Source organism: Ursus americanus, chromosome 18 (genome assembly GCF_024610735.1).
Source record: "Ursus americanus isolate L20-20 chromosome 18, mUrsAme1.1.p, whole genome shotgun sequence".
Lineage (NCBI taxonomy): Eukaryota > Metazoa > Chordata > Mammalia > Carnivora > Ursidae > Ursus > Ursus americanus.
Genome location: NC_142144.1, coordinates 7,958,531 through 7,984,989, shown reverse-complemented (window position 1 = coordinate 7,984,989; position 26,459 = coordinate 7,958,531). Strand labels below are relative to the sequence as shown.

The following is a 26,459-nucleotide window of genomic DNA, read 5'->3' as shown; positions in this document are numbered from 1 at the left end:
AATTAGGCAGTAAGCTCACCCCACTCTGACTCAGGGCCCCGTGCACACACCCGGATTCTTCAAATGGCCCCAGAGCCGAATAAAACCCTGCACTTGACAGGTATTTAAGCCAATGCCTGGAAAGATGAATGGCTCAAGAAGTCACTTCACTTGTAGGTCAACAAAAACCCACTGAGCACCTCCACGGGGTTGTCATGGGAAGCACCCACCTGTGGGCTCCTGAGGCCCTCTTTGGCCCAAGAAGGCAACCCGTGAATTCTGGAAGTGGACCTGAGTGTCCCAATCTGCACCCAGACAACCGCTGTGCTCTGGGACCTCAGGGGGCCGCTGCCCCCTCCCCGGGGCCTCCAGCTCCACATCCAGCCTGCAGTATGAGGGTAGTGGGCTCCACCTGACTCAGGACTCGGGGGCCAGAGTGAAACATGCGCGTGCACACGCACACGCACGCACACGCACGCACACATGCGCACACACACACCCTCACGGGGCTTGTTTCGGAGTGACGCCTTGCAGCCAGCTAATGGAATACGGGAACTTGCATCCGAATCTCTGTGGATCTTAGCACAACTCTGCCCCCAGATAACTAGAATCCAAGGGCTGCACCTTTTGGGACCATCAAGAGTGACCCAGAGGCACCCCTTACCATCCAGGCCTCCTCACTCTGTCCCCAGAGCCCCCAGAGTTTATCAGGTGTGCCTTTCACTAAAACCTTACACATGTTCAACACAGCAGCCTACTGAACCCTAACAGATACTATTACTCCACTTTACAGATAAGGAAACTGAGGTTCAGGGAGACCCAGTGACCTACTCAGAGATGCACAGCCCAGAAGGGGAAAGAGGTGGGTTTCAAAGTCTGTACAAAGCCCCCACCCCATAAAGCCTCCTTATCCAACGGTCTCCCACATGGCACCACAATACCATTTCCAAAGCCCTGCCTTAAACTTTCTTCTGGGGCCTTCACCTGGTCCCAAGAGGCAGGCAAAGCACACTTTACTATCCCCATTTTAGAGATGAAGAAACTGAGGTTCAGAGAGGCAAAGTGACTTTCCCAAGGTCACACGGTTGACAGCTGTCAGAGCCAGTACTGAAGCCCGGGGTCTCCAGCCCCCATCTGGTCAGAGCTGGCAGGGAACCTTCACACCTACTGGATCCTCACTTGTCCCATCTTCTCTGGGCCTTAATTGTACCATCTGTAAGATGGGTGGGTGGGTCCCTGTTGGCTCAGCTGATCTACAATCTCTATGATGATCTAATCAGTGTTGCCCTGGCCCCAGGAGCTGACCAGGATGCTGGCCTCAGCATCTCCTCTGAGCTGCTGTTGAGTCAGATCTGAGTCGGAGCTGACCACAGGCCCCTCAGGCTGGACGGAAGGACTGGAAGTGAAGTCAGGGGGGGGCAGGGGCAGGACTTGGCATCAACGCTACCTGGGTACAAGGTACCATCTCTACTGGGCACACGGGCTCTGGGTTCAAGTCCTGACTCTGCCATCTACGAGTTGTGTGGCCTTGGCCAAGGTGCTTCTCTCTGAGCCTCTGTTTCCCCCTCTGCAAAATGGCACAACGGTATCTGCCTGCTCAGGTTATAAGATCAAGATGAATGAGCTAACGGGCATGAAGCCTTCACTCTGGCAAAGAGGAGGCATGCTGCCAACGGGGTTTCCCATAAAGTGCCCCTTGTCCGAGGTCCCTGTAATTCAAGGAGAGGCCCTTGAAACACCCCGGGCCCAGCGCAGCCCCAGGAGCAGCACCAACAGAAGCCAAGGCAACCGGAAGAACGTTAATCTCTGATTTTCCAAACTGACAACATAAAGGGTCACGCTGCTTCCTACACTCAGAAAGCGGGGGCTGGGCAAGACTGTGGGAGGCCCCAGGGTGGCCTGCAGTCCCCCGCGGACTCTGGGGGGCTGGGGGGCTTGGCCCACTGTGCAGATGGCAAAACTGAGGCTCATGCAGGAGAAGGGGCTTGTGGAGCTGAGGATGAGAGAAAGGAGCACAGGGGCGCCCCAGAGATCCTCGAACACTTTCTTGCAGTCCTGCCAAAGCCCAGCACCCATCACGCAGAGATCATCCCCCTCATCCGTGACTCGGCCCTGGGGCAGGTGGTGTCGGACCGGTGGAACGTTTCAGGCGAGGAGAGCCGGGATCCCTGCCAAGTCCTCCAGCTGGGGAGCAGCAGATGCGGGATCTGAGCCCAGGCCCAGGACCCCCTCCACACGGACCGCAGGGCCCCGGGACGAAGAGGGCACTCTACAGCCAAGATCGTATCAGCCTCGTGCCAACCACGGGGGCTTCACACTGGGCCCATCCCTGCTTTGGCCCCAGTTGAGGGCAACGTGCCAGACCTGTTCCCGGCTCATCCGGTCCCTCCAGCAGGGCCCCAGGGACACACCTTCCCCCCGAGGCCCGGCCCGGTTTCAGAGCTGAAAGAGATTGCCGATTGAAACCGGGCAGGCAGCACCCTGCAGGGCAGGGCTGCCTGGAACCTGCCTACCTGGTTCCCAGAGCGCCGGGGAAAGGGCCCGAGGTGGGGCGGGGGCGGCCAGGGACCTGAGTGTCCCTGTGTCGCACAGTCGTCCAAAGGACCACCATATCCATCACCCATCCAGGAGAGCAGAGGGAAGTCTGCCATCCGAAGAGGTGGCCACAGTCTCCTAGGGTCACACAGCATGTCTCAACAGAGCCGGGTCAGCGTGCCGGGCCCCGGGCCTCTTCTACTCGGCCCCCCGCTATCACTACGAACACAGCAGCTGAACGTTCAGCACCTCCTCTACTCCCATGTGGCACTCCATGTTTACACATGTCATTTCATGTGTTGTCCCACTTTACAGAGGAAGACGCAAAGACTCAGAGAGGTTAAGTGACTTCTCTGGAGACACACAGCTTGTCAACGACAGGAACCCAGAACAGCCCGAGTCTAGCACAAAACCAGAGTCTGGACCAACCCACCTTACCCGCCCTGCCCCCGCCAGCCTCTGGGAGCGGGGGTTCCACGCCACATGGGCCCTGTGGGTGGCTGCTGTCAGAAAGGCTGACATGGCTTCTGCTCAGGACCTGTAATCAGGGGGGAAGTCAGGAGGAGGGGGAAATGACAGGCTCCAATGGCCAGCAGAGGAGGGGGACTGGCAGACCGCCCATGAGAAGAGCCTGAACCAGGAGCCGGAACCCTGCAGAGCCACAGCCGAGAGGGGGTTAAATCAGCTAAGTGCCCCCCCCCCACCAGCCAGTCCTTGTTCAGAAGGGAGACAGCAGTCAGAGAAGGCAAGGGACTGACTCAAGGTCACCCCACAAATAACCCTCAGAGAAGGAGTTTGCTCAGGGCACCAGTACAGCAGCGGCAGGTCCCGGGGACTCCACTCTGGGCCCGGATTCCCACCCCAGCCAGGCCCTACTACCCAGGGCAAGGCCCTCAGGGTAAGGTGAACTTCCTAGCTGACTAGGGGCCAGTCAAGAGGCCAGTACAGCTGAGCAGTACAGCTGAGCCCTGACTCTGCCACTAGTCACTGCCCCCCGGCCAAGTCATTCCCATCCCATGCCTGCCCCCTCCTCCAAATTTCTACCCACTCCTGGCTCTTTTGGATCCTGTGCATGCAGGAGCCACAGGGATATCCCTGAACCTTCTCTGCTCAACAACCTTCCATGGCTCCCACTGCCTTTGGGACAAAGACTGAACTCCTGCACGCTCTTCCTTGCCACAGGGTCCTGTGCAGGCTGCTCTCCAGGTCAGGAACACTGCTTCCTCCTTCTCTAAGCCCATTTCTCAGCCCCCCAGTGCCCCTGCCCCTAGGATGCCCCCAACTCAGTAAGGGCCCCCCCCCACTTACTTCCATAGCCCCCCATTGATCCCACAGTGGGTAAAGGCCCATTCCCCATCAGACTCCCCCTGGCAGTACCCACCACATCTGGGACAGGGCCCAGCATGCAGCAGGAAGCTCAGAGCCAGAAGCCAGAGGCAGCGATCTAGAGTCAGAGCCGCCCCCCGGCACAGAGCCACCCTCGTTGAGCAATAAAGCTCCCCACACACACCCCAGAGATCCCTCACCACAGAAAGGGAGGCTTATGCCCAGCCCAGGGGCTAGGGCCAGGTCCCAGGAATGAGCGGATATGCACAAAGCCGTCCTTCTTGCTCAGGAAGGTGACTGCCACCCACGAGGTTCCCTCTCCGCCGGCCTCAGGTGCCCTCAAGGGACCCTCTGCTGGTCGCCCCTTCCCTGGGGCCAGCTATTAAGAAGGAAAAACATGTCCCCATAAATACAGCAGCCCGCAGCATGCCAAGGCCCAATCGTGACAGTCACCTGATGGTGTGCCAGCTCCTTGCAAGGGACTCCACGTGGGGCCCGGAGGGGAGGGTCTGCTGTTACCCCAGTGGACAGAGGAGGGACCGTGCGGGGCAGTGAAGCAGGCTCCCTGGCGTCACACAGCCGGGAAGGCACAAGGCTGGCTGCTGACACCAGGCTTACTCTGCAGGGGCTTTACCGCACTTGACCTTGAGCTCTGGCGGCAGCCCCAGGAGCTGCGTATGGTGTCGCCCCCAACGAGGAACAAGAAGCTGGGAGGCCCAGTGACTTGTCCAAGGTCAGCCAGCTGTCAGGTGGAGGAGACTGCGTCCAAGCTGAGGCTTGAACCCAGGCTCCCAGCGCCGTGGAAACATACTGGACAGTCACGCCAAGTGCTTCGGGGAGGCTCTCGCTGGCCTCCAACACCCCAGGAGACCGGGGGGCTCACCCATCACCACGCTCTGGGCACCTGTTACGGGGCCTGGCATACCGCAGCCTGCAGACGCTACACTGAATCGGATCCAGGAGCCGCCAGGTTCTGAGCCCCACTTCCTTCCCCCGGGCCCACCCTGGCCGTTTCCTACTTACCTCAGTCCCCCACCTCCATGCCTTCACCTGCACTGTGTCCCCCAGCAGGAGCCCCTTCCCCCTCGATGCCATAGTTCAAAGTCTTAGCCCGCCTTCAAGGCCCCACTCAAATATCTCCTGTGTTGCCCATTGGCACATAATTATAATAATAATTGGGGCCCCCCAGCTAGTGCCTGTAGCACTTGGCCCCCTGCCAGGCACAGAGGCAGCGGCCATATATGTTAACAATTATCATCAACATTATTTCACTTAACCCTCACCCAGATTTATTCTTCAGACACCCCACTGAGCAGGGAGCCTGCTGCGCGGCTCGATCCCTGGGCCCTGGGATCATGACCTGAGCTGAAGGCAGACGCTTAACCACTGAGCCACCCAGGCGCCCACCCAGATTTATTCTCAAACCCATTTTATAGATGAGCCTCAGAGAGGTGCAGTGACTTGGCCTGCGTCACACAGGTAAGACCATGCCCGCTGCTCTATCCCGACACCTAGATAGGTGTGTGCAGAAACAGAGAAAGAGCTCGGGAACATGTGTAGTCTCTCTGCCAGGATGTTCCCTGCCCGCCTGGCAGCTGCCCCACCCACACGTGGCACCTTGTTCCCTTCTACATCCCCAGCACCCAGTGCAGCACTGGCTTTGGGAGAGAAGAGTGGATTTCTCACAGAGGCAGTGTGTTCTGGGGCCAAGCTTGAAGCAAGAAGCAAACCCTGAGCTCAGAACAGCCTCCCTGGGCCTCAGTGTCTTCATCTGTAAAATGGGCATAATATGGTAGTTTTACACACACACACACACACACACACACACACACACACGTCGCTGGCGATGAGGGGTCCTCAGGAGATGCCGCTTTGGTACAAATAGTCAAAGGGCAGGGTGGGCAGTATAAAGGTATCCCGCTGTGATCTTAACCTTTGGCACCAGCAGAACCTCTGCCCTGGAGTGTCCCCTTATTAATGGCCAGTGACGTATGCTGACAACAGGTGCACCTGGGGAGGGTGCTCTGAGATGAAGTCCAAGCTCTTCATTGGCCAGATGGGGAAACTGAGGCTGGGGGAATGGGGAAGGAGCAACTCGAGGTCCCACAGTCCTGTCTGTGGCCCAGCTCCTCGTGAGAGCAGGGTGAAGAGAAAGAAGTCGGGGGAATTTAGTGCCCAGAAAACTGGCTCTGGTCTTGGGGTCTCCAGCCTGGAATGCTCTCTCAGAGCTCCCCCTCTGCCTGGCCATCTCCTCTTCCTCCTCCCCAGGCTCCAATGTCACCTCCTAGGAACCCCCGACAGGCCCAGCACCCGCAGCCTCCACCCACAGCCCCCACTTCTCCTCACAACTGCAGCTGTGAAAGGCTCCTTCCACCCGGCTCCCCAGACAGAGACCTCGCTCCCGCCGTCTCCCTGGCCCCAGCTCATGCCTGGCCTGGGGGGTGCCCGGCAAACAAGTGCTGAGTGGGGAAGGCCACCCCCGGAGGGAACGCCATCCAGCTTCAGGTGCCCAAACGGCCACCGTGGGCCCAGGAAAGAGGCTGAGGAGGGCAGAGGCTGGCTGGGGAGCCCCCCATCGCAAAGGTAGCTTTGGGGGAAGGCGGTGGGATTTCTCACCGAGCTGCCTTTAAAGCTCTTCTCAGTTGGCAAATATTTAACCAAGGCTCAGTGACCCAGGTCTGCCGGGGAAGAGCCTGCTTTGAGGCAGGAGGGCCTAAGGAGGCAGGTGGCTGAAGTGGAGCCCCAGGGAAATGCCAGAAAGAAAAAAAGGCAGGCTGAAGACCCGCCCACCGGGGACTGCCCTTTCCTTTATACCTCGGGGCAGCTGGGTGGGAGGAAGTCGATTCCCATCTTGACACAAACAGGGAAACAAAAGCCCTCTCATCCCCTCCAGGCCCTCCCTCCCTGCCTGGCAGCACCCGTGCCCACAGCCTACAGTTGGCAGCTTGTTCCGGGAGCCCAGAACCCAAGAGCACAGGGCTAAGCTGCGGAGGGTGGAGAAGGGAGGCCAAGCCCCCCCACCCCGCTCCAGTCAGGGCAGGACCAGGCATACCCACCACACCTCCCCTGGGCCCACCGCAGGGCCCGGCGCTATGCCTGCCACGGAGCGCATCACCTCCACTCAGGCGAGCAAGCCTCAGGCTGGGCTTCTGCACCATGACCCCAGGCCAACAGAACAGGACAAAAGGATCAAAGGGAGGGTCAAAGGCAGCCTGGAGGACCCCCACCCAGCTCCAAGATCACCCACCGCCCACTGTGCACGGCCCTGTCCAAGTCCCCCAGCCTCCTGCCCTGAGAGCCCTGGCTTGGGAACCAGACAGACGCAGAACAAATCCCTGCTCTGCTCCAACAGCCTCGCCTCTGGGCCTCGGTACTCTCCTCCCTGCGCTGGGGACACCCGGCTGCTCTCTCTGCCCCCGCTGTCGTCGTCGGGATGCGCAAAGATCTAGGACAGCGATTTTGTGAGCACGAAACCCCAGCCCCCTCGCACCTACTCACCCATTCCTGCGGCCTTCCCAGCAACACCCTTCACCTCCATTCCCTTCTCTTCACCCCGCCACACCCCCGGAGCGCTCGAACCTGGGGCCCGGCCACCTGTCCAAACCGCCCCCAGGCCGCCGGGCAGCACCCGCACCATCGCACCCCAGGTGTTCCTCAACACGTGCCTGCTCTCAGCCCCACACGCAGAGCACCGAGGCTGGACTGAGGACACGGGGCGCTCGCCTTGGGACGTGCCCACCACAGGCCTGGAACCCCGTCCCCGACCTGCGTGAGAACCCACCGCTGACTTTCCTCTCAGTGTCCAGACTGGAGTTCGACCTTAATATGCCCAGGCAGAGACCTTTCTGACGGAGCCCCTCCTCCGTGACCAGCCGGGCGCCAGCATCACCAGCCAGCCCGTCCCCATCAGCCACCACGTCCCCATCAGCCACCAAGAGGCAGGAGCGGAGGACAGGGCCCAGGCCTGAAATTCAGGTCCTCCCATCAGTCAGCTCAGGGCCATCCGAAATGACTGCTGGGGGCAGAGCCAAAGTCAGGTGAGGATCTCAGGGGCCATCCTGTGCCAGCCAAGACACATTTCATGTTGCCCGAATTCATCAACCGCGGGGCAGAGGGCATGCAGGAGGGAACTAGACAAACTCCTGGCTACCTAATGAGGGGGACAGACTGTCAACAAAACCTACAATGAGCTCGGTAAGCCTCCAACTGGGAACAGCAGGAGAAGTTACAGAAACCCAGAGGAGGGGCAGCTAACCCAGCCGGTGGGGTCGGGGAAGACTTCCAGAAGGAAGTGGAGCACCAGAGCCATGAAGAAGGGCTAACTAGGTGCAGGAGGAGGGCCAAGTGGGGAGAGTGTGCTGAGCAGAAGACACAGAAAATGCACAAATTCAGATATTCGAGAAAGCATTAATCCATCCACAGATATTTAGGAATACCTACTATGTCAAGAGTACTTTCACAGAACACTGTGGTGTCAGGGTTCCAGAATCAGATCTCAATTCAAATACTAACCCCACCGCTCATCAGCAGTAGGACTTTGGGCATGTGACTAATACTCTGAGTATCAATAGTAGTACTTTCCTCAGCTGTAAATTGGGAAGACCAGCAGTACCCACCTGGCCAGGTTGTCATATGGATTCAAAGAAAGGAAATCTAGAGCCTGACCAAATGGGGTCCTGTATTATCAACAACGATGCCTGCAGATGGAAAGAAGTTCCATCTGCCCGAGTGCTGATGGCCAGGAAATGTGTTCAGGTGGGTAGTGGGGTCTTTCACAAGCTCACAGGTCCCATGGTGTGTCCACCTGTGCATATGGCAGTGTTCTGTAATGTGTTCCGTGCCATGAAATGGGGGCCAGCAAAGGGGAAATGGAACAGCTACTCGGTCCCTCAGGGGGCCACTCAGGGGGTGGAAAGGTGACATATTTGGGGTCCAATCTTTCTGGGCCCTGATCCCTCAGAGGTTAACCAATCAGAAATGGGAAGTGGAGACAGAAACATCAATGAAGATTCTGAAAGCAAGAACCCAACAAACCACACACCACTAAACCTCAGCCAACCACAGCCCCTCCACTCCGTGGCACGCAGGTGGGTGAATTCCTTGTCTGAGCCTCCACTTCCCACAGGTAGCCTCACAAGGTGGACAAAGCTAAGGGAGAAGCTGGAGCCTGGCTGGCTCAGTCAGAAGAGCATGTGACTCTTGATCTCAGGGTCGTGAGTTTGAGGCCCACATTAGGTGCAGAGATTACTTAAAATGAAAAAAAATTTTTTTTAAGCTAAGAAAGAAGCTAGATGGAAAAGTGCTTTGAACTCCACACAGGCAGGACCATGTGTGTCTTCTTCTCTTGGTATCTTGTATTTATCTCTCTCTCTCTCTTTTTTTTTTTCTTGTCTTATTGCACTGACTAAGACGTCCAGATCAATACTAATGAAAATACCTCTAGGGTTTCAACATCAAGTTTGCTCAGGCTTGCTCAGTATGTGATGAAGGGCATGTAAAGGGCCGAGTCCCAGGTAGGGGCTGCTCAGAGAAAGGAGGGAGGACTTAGCTCTTCTCCCCAAACAAAAGAGCCGGATAATTCCCTGGGAAAACAGATGCTGGGGAAACCCAGCCATAGCCACGTCCCAGCCCAACGAGAACCTGTTCTCAAGTGACCAACCAAAGACAGACAGAACTCCGGAGAGGGCTTTGTATCTCAGATGCCCCCTGTGGGAGAGGTAACCCCAAGGGAGAGGGAGATCCCTGTCACTGAAGTTGTGCAAGCAGAGGCTGGATGGCCACAAGGAGACTGTAGAGAAGATTCTGTCACAGGAGGAAGGTGAGCCATAAAAACACAAACTTTGGGACCAGACAGACCGGATCTGCTACTGACTGTCACTTCCCAAGCCTCAGTTTCTTTATCAATAAAACCGGGAGAAAAATAATACACACCTCAAAGAGGAGCTGTGGGAACGAAATAAGACAATGCATGAGAAGCGTCTGGCACTCTGCCTGACTGTTGGTAAGAACCTGATAAATACCAGCTGCCGTTCCAATAAGAGCCAATCACTAGGAAGCGCCAGTTACTGTGACCCAGCCCTACCGGAAAAGGGCCAGTGCCCATCAGATGCCAACATGCTTCTCACCAAGTCCAAGTCAGGTCCTTCCCAAGCTGCCTCGGGACCCAGAACACCCCCGGCCCATCCATCCTTCTCCCACAGAAGCACGCATGCGCATATACCCCGGGCTGCTTCCCCGACCCGACGGCAAGTGAGGTGGGGCAGGGGGAGAGCGCCTGCCTTCTCCAAGCCAGGGAAGGAGAGACAAAGGGAGACAAGGGTGGGGGAAGGAGGAAGATGAGCCAATATGAAAATTCACTCATGTGCTTGCTGCTGGGCCAGAAGGAAACCCAATCCTGGGCTGGAATGCCAGGGACCCTCCGCATGGAGTGGCTTTATGCAGATAGAAGATGGAAAGCTTATTCAAATAACAAGACTCCTGTGGCCTGAGCCCGCAGAGGAGGAAGGACCTGCCCCACCCTTGGGTCACCAGCTGCAGGTCTCCTCCGGCTCCAGAAGGGAAGGTATGAGGACAAATCCCCTGGGAGGCCTTGCCAGCCTCACATTCCTCATTCCAGGTGCCTGTGTGACCCCCATCTGTGCTTCATGGGAAACTCTGCTCTCAGCCATGAGGTCCAAGTTCTATGTCTACTTTCCCTGGGGATCCCTTAAGGGAGGTGGGGACAGACTGTCTTTCTTGGAGGTGACAAACAGGCTCCAAGCACAGGCTCCAGGCAATGATTCAGGGTTAAGAGTGGCAGCCCCGAGGCTGGGCCCCTGCCTGCCACCTGACCTTGGGCAAGTCCCTCACCCTTCCTGGCTCTCCGTCTTGGCTACCTAGTGAAGAAGCTGGACTCCTCTGCACAGGACCCTCAAGACCCTAACTCCCTCCGACTGTGACTGAAGAAAGTGTTCCCTCCCGACCCAGGACTACACCCGCGGGCTCACCGTTCCAGCTCGATCAGACTGATCCAAGTTCCACCCGTCGGGCTGGGGTACCAGAAGCACTGTCCCTCACAGTCACTCCCCAATTCAGGTCAGAACTCCCGTTAACCATCAACACAACGTCCATTTAATAATTAACTGCTGAGTGTCCATTTCCCCCACAGGGTCAGGGACCCTGTCTATCCCGTTAGTGATGTACCCCCAGCACCAAAATTATTTGTCCCTGACTGTGAGATTACACCAGAGGGCCTCACTTGGGTCCCCGAGGCATCTTAAGACACAGGAAGAGAACAGGGTTTTCCGAAAGGCCAGCTCAGGCCTGGGGACAGACCCTTCCCAGCCCCAGGGGCAGTGTTAGCCAGGGCCCCTCCCATTGCAGTTGGAGGCTTCCAGTGCAGTTGGGGCCGGGTCAGGTGCTGGTCAGGCCAGCTCAAGGTCACGTATCAGCAGCAGAAGAGGTCACCACCCCTGTCACACAAACCGAGCCCCGTCACCTAAGCTCTAAGCTCGGATCCTCAGTTTCCTTTTCCAGCAGATTCTGTCAAACGATACAGCACCTGCAGAGGGTCTGGAGAAACTGGAGCTGAGGAGGCCCCGCCCTTGAGCCGCCTCTGCCGGCTCTGGGCTGGCAGGCTGGAGGGACACCCGCAGACACAGACGGACAGGAGGCCTGGGTCTGGGGACTCTTACCTGGGGAAGGCACGTGACCCTGCTTCTGTGTCCCCAGTTAGAAGATCCCAGCCCCAGGGAGGGACAGAGGTGCCGGCACTTTGCATGATAATCACTGAGGTATTGTGCCTGAGGGAGCTACTCCTAGGGGCAGCAAGAACCAGAGCAAAACCACCAGTTTCTGGGGAATTCTGCTTCCCCCAAATACCTACACTCTCTCAGCTTTGGGCCTTTGCAGTGACCCTCTCCTCCTCCTCCTGCACCGTTTCAGCCCCACCTAGACATCCCCTTCTCTAACAAGCCTGCCCTGCCTCTCGAGTCTGGGTTACTGCTGCTTCCCCAGCTCCAAGACACCTCGACCCCCAGCCAGCTAAGGAACCCAACTCATGTTGGGTCTGTCCTCCCAGAAAGGGACCAGGAAGGGGTAAGGACCATGGCTGTCCCCCCATCCGGCACCCACAGTCCCATACGTGGCCTGGCTCTGAGCAGGCTCTCAAACAATGGTGGAATGGACAGATTAATCCCACAGAAATGATTTAAGGCTATCCAACAAAGTCCTGTTGACAACCATGAAAAATAGAAACAACCTGAATGCCCAGCAAAAGGAGTTTGGCTGAGCAAGTAAAAATGCAGAGTACTGGGGGGAGCACCTGGGTGGCTCAGTCGGTTGAGCATCTGACTCTTGGTTTCAGCTCAGGTCGTGATCTCAGGATTCTGAGATTGCGCCCCGTGTTGGGCTCTGTGCTCAGTGCAGTCTGCTTGTCCCTCTCCCTCCGCTCCTCCCCCCACTCAAGTGCGCGCTCTCTCTCTCTCTCTCTCTCATAAATAAATAAATAAATAGATAGATAGATAGATAGATAGATAAATAAATAAATAAATTTTAAAAAGCAGACTATTGGGGCATGATGGAATATTCTGGAAGCATTTGACTTGCTGCAGGGAGACGGCACGTATGCAGATGCGCACAACCCACTGTGGATTATGCATCAGGAAACACCTGAAAATCATTATTTCTGGGTGGTTAGGATTATTGGGGATTTTCATTTTTCTTCCCATTTATTTTCTAATTTTTCTTTGATCGTCAGAAACTGCTTATATAACAACATCAACAAGAAGAGAGGGGAGCTCTGAGAAAGCTCAGAGTTGAAAGGCCAAGCCTCCTTTGTTGGGGGCACTGGACCCCAAGGGCAGAAACCTCTTCTGAGTACACCATGTGCCAGGCACCAGGCACGGCATCGTAAAGCTCACAGTATGGCAGTCACAGCCACCATTACTATACAGCTGGGGAGACTGAGGCACAGAGCACTGAGGTCCTGAGAAAGACAGCCAGAGGGAAGCCCTGCGCACTGCTGAAAGGGGTCCTCAAGCCCGGTGTGCCTCACACACCTCCAGCAGCCCATATCCCGTACCAAGCGGCCAGCATGCCACACTCATCACTGGGGGGCCGGGAGCAGCATTCTGGCAAAACGCTGAGTGAGGACACCTATGGGCTGGGGGACAGGTGGGGGGCAGACTCTTCCAGTTGGACGAGAACCCACTGACCCCTCACCACTTCACCGGCCCCACCCTCACCTAGCTTCACGGCCGGGCACAGAAAGGGACTCCATTTGGGGACTCAATCCACCATCTCTGGCTTGAACCACCCCCCGCTCATCCATGCACGGGCACAGGTGCCTCCCAGGCTGGGCGCGGAAAGTGCCCAGCGAACGTCTGTTGCTATTGCCACCCCTAGGAGCAGAGGGAGAATCCTCTTTCTGAAGTCCGGCCAGTTCGTGGCTTCTCACTGTACCACTGAACATCAGCTACTGCTAGACACTGTTTCCCTCCCTTCTTTTTTTTTTTCCCTGTTGTAACTGATGTTGTAACATAATCTAACCTTTTAGCTACATTCAGGTAAATTCCTGGTGTGGCATGTGCCTCGCGCACCTGGTGTGGAATGGCAGGCCAGGGTTCCCCAGGGCCTTGGGGCCACGTTTCTGCCGTTGCCCCTGCCGGTGCTGGGAACAGAGGAGGACCGCCCTCCTTGGGCAGCCCTTTCCCACACAGCCTTTACAGGACCCAGTGCCTTAGTCCCAGTGGCCTCCGCACCTCCTGTTTCTGCGCAGGGACACAGGCTGCGCAGTCCCTGAGGCTGGTGTTGGTCAGCCTAAAACCCAGGGGACAGCCAGCAGCAGCACCCCTCCCCGACGGGCCCATTTTCCCCACGAGGAACTGAGGCACCAAGAAGGGAAGGGGCCTGGGCGGGTCCCTTGGTCACCAGGAGCCTGCTTCCTCATCTGTGGCCAGAGGGCAGATGGGAGGCACCGCAGAGCGGATAGGACCGCAGTCCTCACGGGCCAGCACGCCTGCGAGCTCCCCAGGAGGGTGGGCATCTGGTCACGCTTTGCCCTCTGATAATTAACTAATGAGTGACCGGTAACCATTGGCTAGAGGCGTCTCTCCTGCTTAGCCTGGAGCTCTCCACGGGCCAGGGCCGGGGTAAACCTGGTTCGGGTGCCAAGCACAGAGGGAGCCATTGGTCCATGCACATGCTCGGTGCCTGACACCCCGTGAGTCGACAGGGGCGCCAGGACCAGGACCCAGGTGTCCCCTCCTCTGCACCGGGGATAGGGTCCACCTGCCCGCCAGCGAATTCCTGGGCCCCTGCTTCTCCTGGCCTCACCCCCGGGGGCTCAAGGACAAGAACAACAGGCAGGCACAAAGGCGTGAGTCAGACAGAGAGGAATACACGCCTGGAGGAAGGAAGCCGTGTGCGGCCGCACGCACTCCCGGCCTGCGGTCTCAGACACAGTGAGACCCAAACCACTCCTTCCAGATGGGCAGAGGGGAAGTCCACCAGCCACCAGGGCTCTGAACCCACCCGCATCTGCCCCCTCCCCTCTACCCCCCCAAGGCACCCTCTCCACCTACCCGGACGCTCTGCCCAAACAGCTTCGGGGCCCCTCCGCGGCAAGACCTATAAACCTTGTAATGACATTTCTTATTCAGCCACTGCTGGGGAATTAAAACAACTTGCATTAATACATGTTCATTGTACATGACTGTGGAGCATTTACGGTGCCCAGCACTGTGTTAAAGGCTGCATAAATGTAATTAATAAACACGCATAATGTAATTTAACCAGAGAAGTTTATTATTATTCCTCCCAATTTACAGCTAATGATTCTAAGGCATAAAAGATCCAAATAACTGTCCTAAGGGCATTTGGCTAGCGGCTGGCGGGGCAGGCTCTGACCTGCGAGGCCATACTGTGTACGTCGGGGAGCCCACGGGGACTGAGCCCTCACGGTACTCATACCCTAGAGGAGAATCTACCACCACCACGTGAGGAGGGGCCTGGACGGGGGACCCCAACAAGTCCGCCATGGGTGGGGCCCAGAGAAGGTGTTCCTGGCTGAGGTGGGCGGGGCGGGGGGGGGATCCTATGGGTCCTGCAAGGCCTTTCAGAGGCTGGAACCTGACCCAGAGAGCCTCGCAGAGGTTCTCATCCAACCCCTTCCTTGCACCATGGGGAAAACGGAGGCTCAGAACGGAGGCTAGACTGAGCGCCCATGCACAGAGCTGGACTCTCTGAGGCTACACAGGGAACTTAGGAAAAGGGAAGGAGAGCAAAGAGGCTCTGCCCCTAATCTCACAGGAAGTCTGCTGGGCCCCACCCTGGGGGGCTCCAGGCCAGACATGCAGCCCAGCCCCAGACTGCGGGGCAAGGCCCAGAAGCAGCTCCTCTCGGACTCTGCCCTATCTCAACAGGAAAACAGGAAAGCTGAGCTGAGCAGCCTGCTCCGGCCTGCCTTGGATTGGAGGTTTGTCCCCCAGAAGCAGGCTGACTCTCGGGTCACTGAGAAAGTAACCCTTCTGCTCGGAGAGGGGGCCCCGCCTCCAGCCACAAAGAAATGAAGAGTTTCTGTTGGGCTCCCTGGGTTCAACCACCCAGCTCAAATCCTCCCCACCCTCGCCAGCCTCCTTAGGAGAGGGGGTCGTTGCACGTTAGGGACGGGGGGGGCGGGATGAGGCCCAGAAGGAAGCCCCCTTGCCCAAAGTCACCCAGAAGCCGTGAATGATGGCTGAGCCGAGCCGGGAGGGCTGTCCTTGGCCAGGCCGGGCAGCAGCCCCCTCCCTGTTTCCCAGCAGCCTTAAATATGGGAGTGGGGGCGTGAGGGGGGGGTAGCTTTGCCTTTTTTAATATACCACAACACCTCACTGTCTGCGTGGGGACAGGCCTGGGCTGTCTCCTCAGACACAGGCCTATCTGTAAGGCCAGCACAGGGCTCCTCTCTCTCACGGCGGCCTTGTTTGTTTACTCGGTTTTCAAAATTATAACCTTTCCAGCCCCACCCAGGCCAACCGCTCCTTCCCTGACCAGTCTGGGGCTGTGCATGGGGACAGGGATGGAGAAGACTCTACGCAGGGGTCAGAGGCCCACGTTCCCATCCCAGCCCTGCAGCCTCTGACACCCGAGGTATGCACTCTGCTCCTTCTGGGCCCCGGTTTTACTCAATCATGAAACAGAGGAGGGTTGGGGTAGATGATTGCAAAGGGTCCCTCCCAGCTAAGAGGAAGAAGGGTCTAGGCTAGAAAAAGAAAAGCAGACCCTGTCCATCAGCAAGCTCGAAATTCAGGGCAAGGGGGAGCTGCGGCCTGAGGAGACCACGAGCAAACCCCAGACCAACCTTCCCAGCCAGCCCAGCACGGCCCAGCCTCCCAAAGCTGAAGCCTTGTTCTCTCTTCTCTCCGCCCCCCTCCCACCAGGGAACCCTTCCAAAAAATAAACAAAAACGCAAAAACAAAAAGTGAAACAGAAGTACAATTGTCAGCTCCCACCCCCTCTGGATGTCCGGATCACCCCCGAAATCCCTGGCAGGCCAGGGCAAATGACAGCTCCCCCCCAGACTCAGCTAAAACAGAACTGGCATCCGCCTAGCACCTTCCTTGGGCCAGGAACAACTGCCTCCCAGAAGCTTCCCACCCCAGAAGCAGGGCTCGCTTTCCCAGTTTACTGACAGCTCGGGCTCCAAGCAGGAGCACAACTTGCCCAAGGCCACAGGGCTCTTGGTGGCAGAAGCCAGCTGCCTCTCGGGCAAGGCCAGACATGCTACTCTGGAGGCTGGGCTGACCAAGTGGTTTAAACCAACATGCACTTTGGAAAACATAAAGATCCTCTGTCTTTGTAACAGAAACCACATCACATCCAGCTTGATGGAAACTTCGCGGCTGGCATGAGTCCCACGAGATCAGGGCTCATGTCAACGCTTCATCCCCACCACCAGGCTCGGGCTGGGCATTAGACAGCTTCCAGAGAGCGCTTCCTTCCACAGCAAGATGGCATCATGCAACAAATATTTCTCCTTCCCCTTCAATGCAGCCCACGGTCCGCAGGCTCCAAGAGGTTGAAACTAGAAGGGCACCACAGATTGTCCTAGTGACCCATTACACAGATAGGCAAAGCAAGGCCAGAGAGGGAGAGGAGCTGCCAAAGGTCACCTGGCAGCCCTGAGGCTCTCGCCTCCCAGTCTGCACGCATAAATGGCTGCAGACAGGTAGAGTGATTAAAGGTGGGTGGAGCACAAGAGAGTGAGCAGTCTCCGGCCCAAAGGCCTCTTCTAGAAGATTCTGGCTTAACAAACTTGGCTGGCCACAAACAGCTCTCTTCGACATGAGGGGACTGGACAGCTGCTACAGTTGGCTTGGCCACAGATCTGTGGGTGGGAGAGCGGGCTTCACACTTTGCAGACCACAATTCATTCTTCCCCTGCCCCTGCTGGGCGCCCCGTCACCCGCTGGAGCCCACGCCCTGCACTTTGGATCGCAGTGAGAGGAGGGACACCCCTGGCCAATGTCCTATCATGGGCCATATGCACAGTAAGGATGAACGGCAACAAGAGCCAGGGTTTTCTAAAACGCAAAGAGCTCTACCCACATCATCTCCTCAATATCTCATCACCTCGCAAGTCTGGGCTACCGTTATGCCCACTTCACAGGTAAGAAACTTGTGGCCCAGAGAGGGGAAGACAGCTGCCAAATGTCAGGGTAGTTGAGACAGGATCTCAAAACCAGGTTCTTAGAATCCAGGCCCAGCCCTCTTCCCGCTCTGCCCTTGGAAAGGAAGAAGGTTCTCATGCTCAGAGCTGCCTAGGAAGGACGTGAGGCTCCCGTCATTGGTGGAATGGGAGTAGAGGCTGCAGGACCACCGGCAGCCTTAATGAAACCCTTACAGGATCCACCCACCGCACGGGGCTGGCAAGAACAGACACCGGCTCTCCCCAGCCTCACATGTCCCCATCACAGAGGCCTGCTTGCTCTGTCTCCCCCAACACACTGTCCCCTGACATGTCCCATACCCATCAGACTGGTCCAGACCATCCCTCCCCACTGGGCTCTCCTCCTCTCACCTACCCTCCTAAGCCTCCCCAGGATCCTCCAGACAAAGTCCCCTCCCCTCCAAGGCCAGCCCTTTGGCTCCCCCCACGTCACCTCAACCCTCCCCTCCCCACTAGGTCACCTTCCTACAGAACCTTCCGAGAACACTCCTCGCTCACCCTGCAGAGAAGCAGCCAGAAAGTGCCACGTGGGCAAGAGCCACGGAGGCGCGAGCATCAGCGTGTCCCTGGTGCCTAGTACGGTGCCTGGCACAGAGGAGGGGCTCAGTAACTACTGACCGAAAGAACAGAAGAAAGAACGCCCAAGTGTGTCTGGGGCAGAGCTCATCACACCTCTGTGGGGTCTCACAGGCACACAATGGGGACTTCGTTCCACTTCAACTTCTAACATCAAAACCCTCCCAGCCCTGCCTTTGGAAGTTACCTTGAGATCCCTAAGAAAAGATTTTCAGTGGCAGAGAATTCCCACGAGTAGATACTGGGGTCACCGATGGGGAGAAAAGGCACAGAGAGGCCCAGCCATTGGTCCAGGGTCACACAGCAAATGGTTAGCAGAACCAGGCTTGAGACCCACAGGCCTAGTTCTAGACACACCTGGCCGGGCAGGGGGTGGGTGTCCCCATCTGTCTTTCTCTTTTTCCTTTTCTTCCTGGGGCACATGGCACAGGGTACAGGTGCCTCTGGCCACAGGACCAACCTGACACATGTCCCTTGGTGAAGTGCCACACTCCTGAACAGCATGCTGTCCTCGCCCCCCTCACCGGCCCTGTGTGCTGTACCATCCAGAGATCGCCACTCCTGACCTCGTGCCCTAAGAAGCCAGTGCTGTCCTTCTCTTTCACAGAGGACACTGAGGCTCAGAAAGGGTAACTGACTTGCCCCAAACGACCAGTCCCTCCAGTGGCAAAGCTGGGACTCGAACCCAAGCAGTCTGACTGCAGAGCCTTGCGCCAAACCTCTCGACTCCCTGCTTCCTCTAACTCGCCATCCACTCTGTCACCAGGCAGGTCCCTTCACTTCCGTAGGCCATGGGGAGCGCATCCCTAAACCTGGACAGTTCCGGGGGGGGGGGGGGGAACCAGGTGCCCGGGGCCCTAGGTGGGCACTTCCTGTTCTTCCAGTTTTAAATCTGTGAGATCAGAAGATTGCAGCCCTTCTGTGACTCAGGCTCTAAGATTCTACCGGGAGAGGGGCGTGGCTCTGTCCCACCCTGCAGAGTTTTAAAGTTAGGTATCTGCCTTCCTCTTTCCTTAAAACTCTGCCCAGCACGATCTAGAGAAAAACCCTCCATCTTGCGGCAGGGAAGCGGATGGGGGAAGGGCAGGGGGAAAGGAAAAAGCGGCTCCGGCTCAGGAATTTCTGCAACCGCAGGATGATGCCTGATGCCTGCCTCAAGGAGACCCACGGTGAGTGAGTCATGAGCTGTGCCTGCGGAGGAGGAGGGGGCCACGTGGAGGAGAACAGGACTGGTCAAAGAGTGACTTGAGTCTCAGACTGAGTAATGTCAGGAGGGATATATTTGTGCAACCCACGGGAGCCTCTGACACATGCCGCTCTGTTCCCCTCCCAGGCCCTCTGCCCCCACCGCCTGCCTCTCTTTGGGGCCTTTTCCACGTTGTCCTCAGGCCCAATCTAGGCACCAGGAACCCACAGCGAAGGATGGTTTTAACAGCTAAGGCCTTGGGCTCCCGAGTGTGGGCCTGCTGCTGCCCTGCTCTGCCTTACCTTTAAATGCTGGGATACGGCACTGCGGGTAAGGATTCAGTGAGATAATACAGGCCAGGGAGGCCTGGCACACAGGAAGTGCTCAGTTAAAGGATGGCTAATCGGACAGATAGGGTTCAGAGCCTGATAGGGCCCCTCCCTACTCTATCAGCCACTGCCCTCGGGCAGAAGACCTATCAGTGGAGTCCCTGCAGGCGGTAGGCTGGGGAAGCAGCCACACTCCTCTGGTCACACACACCCAAAGGCCAATGTCATCAGTCTCTGTCCCTGCCTCACAGACAGCCCCTTGGGGCTCGTTGCCCCCGGAAAGACACTCAGAGGGATTGCAGGCGCCCAGAAAGAAGCCTCCCTCAAAATGCCCGGATTGGTGGAAGAGGCTGGGGGACAGCAGGTCAAGGGGATGAGTCTGTCTGCAGCAGGGAAGCTGACCAGAGCAGGAACGGAAACAAACACAGTGACTCAGTTTGCCCCTGAAAACCAAGTGTCTAGTCACAGTGGGATATGTTAATACCCAGCATTAGGGGTAAGGCTAAGAAAATGTCTGTACGATGGCCTCGGGTGGAACGCGACACAGCCTCTGGGAATGCTTGCAGGGAGGTTGTAGAGACCAGGGAGAGATGTTTATTATAAATCGTTTGGTGAAAGGAGCAAGACAAAAATTGAGTCATGGTCTCAGGCATGCAGAACAATAAACACAGAGAAGAAATACTGCTAAAAACTGGCCTGGGGCTCGCAGGACGGTGGGGAGTGATTCCCAGCCCCCTCTCTAAACTTCATTCCTCAGGCGGGGACCATGGCCCAGTTTGGGCTTAGAAAGGTCTCTGTGGCCATGTGTGAGGGAAGGATGCAGGGGTGAGGCCAGAGCTCAGGCCTGGGCGATGGGAAAGGAACAGAGTGGAGGCTGGACAGAGGGGCAGAGCAAGGTCAACGCCAACAAAAGGAGCGTTATATTAGACTGACACAAGAGCAGAGCAGAATCCCCAGACACTTCACCCCCAGGGGCTGACCCGGACCTTGGCTAAGGGGCAGAGGCCCAAGCGGGGCTGGGCACTGTTTCCGGCCAGCCTGGTCTCTCTGTAAAGCTCGGGGCAGCAACTAGGAAGCCACGCACCTTGGGGGGGAGGGTGGGCCAAAAGGGGACACCTTCCTCCCTTCACGCTGGGGACCTGCAGCCCTTCCGCAATGTGGAGAGATAGGTTTGCAAACGCAATCCGGAAAAAGGCATTATTCGGTTTGCTCTATAAAGAAACGAGATATCCTTTTTCTCCTATCCGCCTGTCAAAAAGGGTGATAACACTTTGCACGGAGGCACTCGGAACCGACAGGAGGGAGTCTCAAATGTTTCCAGGCTTTTCAGAGGCTCGAGGTGTCAGTACGTGAAAACGTGATCCTTGAGTTCCACCTCGAGGCCTTTCTGACGCCAGAATCCGGCCCGGGACACGTGCGAGGTTTGGGCAGCGCCACGAATTCCCGCAAAACACTGGAAACCACCCAAGTAAATGTCCGTTGACAGTGGGGATGGGGAAATAAACGGCACCACGCACGGAAGGAAACCCACCCGCAGAAGAACGGGGCCAACTCACGCGCTCCGACACGGAAAGATGTTCACAACAGACGACGTGAGAAAAAGTCCAACCACAGAGACACATCACTGGAACTCTGACAGCCAGAGCTAAACGCGTGTGTACCCAGAGACGTGTCTGGACACAGGGACACATCAAACTCCAGCGGTTTCTCCGGAGGGGTGGGAGCGAAGGGAGAAGATACTTTCTCACCTTACACTCCCGCGTGGCTCGTGCGTGCGCTACCGTGTGACCCGCCAACACAAGCAGTGGCTGCCACGGTGGGGGACGGCGGGGGGCAAAGGGAGTGACCACTAATGGGCACAGCGTTTCTGGGGTGATGAAAGCATTCTAAAATCGACTGTAGCGATGACTGCACAATTCTGTGAACACACACACACACACACACACACACACACACAAAACCCAATGAACTGTACACTTAAGTGGGTGAATTGTCTGGCAGGTGAATTATGTTTCAATAAAGCTGCTATTTAAAAAAGAATTAGCAAAGGGAAAGGTGAGCCCGGCAGAAGGGAGGAGCACAGGTATTGGCCAACTACCTTACCAGCCCTTTCGGGTAATAAATCTTACGGGGAGTTTATGCATGCACGCGGTTCCCTCAGCTCCCATAATTTCATCCCGGCCAACAGAATTTCCAGAGGGGCTGAGTCCTTCATGGCTGTCCTGGAGGCAGAAGGGCCCTCCCCCGAGGCAATGCCAGGACTCCTGCCAAGGGCACAGCACCCAGCCCCTACTTACACGCCTTGAGCAATAGTAAGCTCCCGCCCTCACCTATTCTCTCCTAGCTTTGGTGGCAAAGAACCCCTCCTATAGCACCAACACGGACCACCCACACACTTCCACTCTCTCATCCCAGCCCTGTCCTCTGGGCCAGATGGAAGGTGTGGGTTGGCCAAATCCTCCACCTCTCCATGTCCTAGCTCCTTCCGAGTCATGGCGGGGGGGCCATCACTGCCCCCCACACGCACTCAAGACAGCTTACATCCATCTCACACATTTGCCAAGGCACAAGGAACGCAGAATTCAAGGTTTCTAAAAACCCTGGTGTATTCTTGCATCCAAGGAACCAGTACCCACTGGTGATGCCAGGGACAGGACGAATCTCAGAGAAACAGGACCCAAACCACAGCGACAATTGCCCCCTTCAAACTCCAAACACTTGGCCACTCTCCTCACCTACTAGAGAATCGGTAACAGAGTGAATGACAATTCTCAGGCGCCTGGGTTAAGCACCTGCCTTCGGCTCGGGTCATGATCTCAGGGTCCTGGGACTGAGTCCTACATCAGGCTCCCTGCTCAGTGGGCAGCCTGCTTCTCCCTCTCCCTCTGCCTGCCACTCCCCCTGCAGCAGCTTCTCTCTCTCTGTCAAATAAATAAATAAATAAAATCTTTTTAAAAAATAAATGACAGGAGCGCCTGGGTGGCACAGCGGTTAAGCGTCTGCCTTCGGCTCAGGGCGTGGTCCCGGCGTTGTGGGATCGAGCCCCACATCAGGCTCTTCTGCTACGAGCCTGCTTCTTCCTCTCCCACTCCCCCTGCTTGTGTTCCCTCTCTCGCTGGCTGTCTCTATCTCTGTCGAATAAATAAATAAAATCTTTAAAAAATATATAAATAAAAAATAAAAAATAAATGACAATTCTCAATAATAATGGCAACTGTTTGCCGAGCACTTGCTATGCCCCAAAGCACTGGGCTGAGTTTCTTACCAGCATTATCTCATTAAATCCTTGCAGGAAATTCCCAGCAGGAAACTACTATTATTCCCATTCTACAGATTTAAAAAATTGAGAGTAGGATGCCAGCCCAAGTTGACATCAGCTGCCAGAATGTGGAGTCAGTATTGGAAGCCTGAGCTGGCCCAAATCTGGAGGAGATTCACGGGGAAAATTTGGGACCCTTAGACTCTGAGCGCCAGAAGGGACTACAGCCATCAGGCAGCCTACAGCCTTCAGTTTACAGGTAGGGACACTGAGACCCAGAGAGAGTAACTGACTGCCTGAGGTTACCCAGGCCTCCCGGCTCCCAGGTCAGGGCTCTTTCCTCCACTCAAGCTCCCTCATGAAAAGTAGGAGGGAATCATCCTGCCACCAGCCCCACGGGGCTGCTACTGTGAGAACAAGCCCCTGCTTGTTAGGGGCTTTGAAATCCCAGGATGAAAGGCACCGTGGCAGCAAAATGGCACCGTGGGCAGGAGTGTGCCTGACCTCTGCCAGGACTTGTAGGCTGGCATTCACGTGCTCACCTGCTCAGGGTGGGCACGAAGCTGCAGGAGCCACCCGCCCGCCAAACCACAGAACCCCAACAGACCTCGGAGCCCAGAGCACTGTGGGAAGGGATGTTCTAAAAGCTGACGTTTCCAAAGGGGTGGCCCCAGGTAGAGAGGGCTCTGGAATTTTAATTGTCTGGCATGAAAGTGCTCACTGCTCCTTGGGTGGGGTGAGGAGGGTGCATGGATCACTGGAGGTGGCAAAGGCTAGCTTTCATTCCCTCCAAAAGCAATTTCTAAGGTGGCTGGCTTCCTTGGGAGGGGGCTAGAGGCTTTCCCCGGCTTCCAACCTCCCAACCCCGACTTAAGAGGCTCCCCCAGGTGAGCCTGGACCAGGAATTTGAGGCATTTGAAGAGGGTTATTAATAGCACTGAAGTGTTGAGAAGGGAAGAGGGGCCAGCAGGCTGAGTGGGTACAACCCTCTTCCACCCAGCCTGGTATCCACAAAACAAACCCAACCCTGTCCAGGAGAGGACACTTCACCTTTTGTGGTTTCAATCTCCACCCCTGTAAAATGGGGGTGGGGGGGTGCTGGCAGTTCTCAGCCCAGGAGGTAGGAAGAGGGGGGAGAGCAAGAGCTGGGTGTGGGGGAAGGAAAAAACCCCACTGAAGAAGGAGTAGCACACCCCACCCAGGCTGGGTGAGGGGCCCCAACAGGAGGTCGTGAATGGATGGACTGTTACAGAGCCCCAGGAGGCTGCCACGGACAGGGAGGGGACAGGAAGACTCCGCCCCAGGCTTTCCTCCTCCCCAGAGTCCAGGCCGGTCCTATAAGAAGGCTTTTCCAGGACTTAACCCCCTGCTGGTGTGAGGCTGGAGAGGGTCTGACTCATTTCTACCTCACCCTCACCCCTGCGCCCGGGGCCCAGGCCTGGCCCAAAGGGGGAACTCGGGCAGCAGGCCCAGTACCACAGTCACTGGACAACCCTTCCCTTTGTGTTCACCCGTGGGGACCTGGAGACACAGAGTTAAGGGACACCGGGTCCCTCTTCTCAAGGGGTACAGGCAGGCAGAACACAGCTGCTGAAACTCTACAGGACTGCAGGACACACCAAGATAAATGTAGGTGAACACGGTGCTCTGGGTTCACTGGACAGGGAGTGGCAAATTCGACAAGAGGAACAGATAACTCCTTCTACGGGCTGCACCCACCCCATGGACCAGCACCCCATGCATTGGTGTCTCCTCTGCGCCAGGCCCTGTGCTAAGCAAGCTACCTGAAGTGGGTCACTTGAGTCTCTCAACGATCCATTAATAAGAAATAATTCACTCCGTGTCAGAGAGGAGAAAACAGCGGTGCCAGGCCATTAAGAGGCTTCTCTAAGACCTCACGGCTGGGAAACAGATGCTGGGATTCCACCCAGACAGCCTCACCCAGGGCGGGAGAGGTGAACCACAAAACTGAAGTTTCCCAGGCAGTCTGAGATTCTCACCCCACCTCTCCATTCTCCAGGGTTGGGGGAGGAGGGACCCCGGGCCCTGCCGCAATCTTGGGGCTTCCCCAGGGAAGCCTGGGGTCAGTCGCCCTTCTGAGAAGTGGCCACCGTGCAGTGACAGGCTGGGAGCAGGGTTAGCTCAAGGAGGGGGCTGAAGAGGCTGGGCTCCAGCCCTGACCAGCCCCCTGGACACGCCTGCCAGCAGGAGCACCCTGCTTGAGCCTGAGTCAAAGGCAGGGGTTCTGACCTACCCCTCCTGTGCACCCCATCTATCCCTAGCCCTACTCCCCAGGCTCAGACTAGGCATGGATGGGCCTGTCCCTAGAAGCCTCAGCCACGTGTACTAGAGCTGGGGCCAGGACGAGGTGGGGACCCGGACAGCGAGGGAGAAAGATCAGGACACGCTGGCCGAGTGGGCCATAGCTCCATCAGGGTAGTGTGCTGGGGGGATTCGAAGGGACCGGCTCCTAAGGGGCTCCAGTGGAGGAGGGGGAGGTTCGACTTCCCTCGGGCGGGGGAAGGGCGAGCTCATAAGGGGGCAGGAAGGAGCGCCCAAACGTGGAGGCAACAAGCTCGGACGCGGGACTTGGTGTCCAGCCACTCCCGCCTCGCCCGGGGCCTGATTCCCCCCGAGACCCGGCTCCCGCGCCGCCGGGCGACCGGGTTGGGGGCGTGGCCCGGGGGCTCCCCGCGGGACCCCCAGCGCGCTGCACGGTGCGGGACTCACCTGCGATGTGCTGGCGCCGGGCGTCGTCCAGGTGCGTGGACAGCACGTCCCCCATGGCAAGGAAGAGCCGCGGCCCGATCCGCGCGCCGCCCGTCGCTGCCCGCGTCGCTCAGGAGGACGCCGCAGGCGCCATGCAGCTCGGCCCCGGCCCGCTCCCGCCGCCCCTCGCTGCGGCCTCCGCTCTGTCCGCGCTCCAGCCCCGGCCGCGTCGGTCCCGCCGGCCGCCTCCGCCCCGCGCCCCAGCCCGCGGCGCAGCAACCCCGCCGCGCCGCGCCCCGCCCCGCCCGGCCCCGCCCCCCGAGCCGAGCCCCGCCCCCGCCGCGGCCGCCGGCGGGAGGGCGGGGGGCCGGGGACGGCGGGACTGCGGGCGAGACCCGGACAAAGACCAGTCTGAGAGAGGGAGAGCGAGCAGTGACGCGCTGGGGGGCGCACCGGACCCAGACCGAACCCAAGAAAGAGATGGAGATGGGGCCGGTGGGGGCATCTGAAAGAACGGGGAGTGCCCTGGGGGGGCTCCAGCCTGGGGTCACCTCCTCCCCTATCTGCGCGGGAAGAGAATCACGCCAAGCAGGTCGTGGGGACCTGGTAGGGGACGCCGAGGCCGAGGTGCGGGAACTCGGCGTTCGCACCCCACTCCTCCCGCCCCCGCCCCCGCCCCCAGCCCCGCCCTCTGCCTCCGGCTCTCAGGAAGTTCCTGGCCTTGATCCGACCTGCCCCAGAAGGTGTGCCCGCCTGTCTTGCACAATAGTGCAGGGAAAGGGAAGGTGGCAGGGAGGACTCGGAGCCCAGAAGGCACCCCCGGTGCCAGTGCCAGGCGGACATTCCTCAGGCTCAGCATATGGGTATTTC

General features: G+C 57.6%; 1 protein-coding gene across 2 annotated transcripts in view; it reads right to left on the bottom strand.

Moving 5' to 3' along the window:
- NIBAN2 (niban apoptosis regulator 2) overlaps nt 1–25,839 on the bottom strand; it is a 50,605-nt gene extending 24,766 nt beyond the window's left edge. The window contains exon 1 of one of the 2 annotated variants that reach the window (XM_045771036.2): nt 25,611–25,839. In XM_045771036.2, coding sequence (XP_045626992.2) covers nt 25,611–25,665 — 55 coding nt within the window. In that variant the 5' untranslated portion in view covers nt 25,666–25,839. Of the gene's footprint in view, nt 1–10,826; nt 10,911–25,610 lie in introns of those variants that run through there. The other variant, XM_045771037.2, reaches the window with a different exon arrangement.
- Between the last annotated feature and the right edge of the window lie 620 nt (nt 25,840–26,459).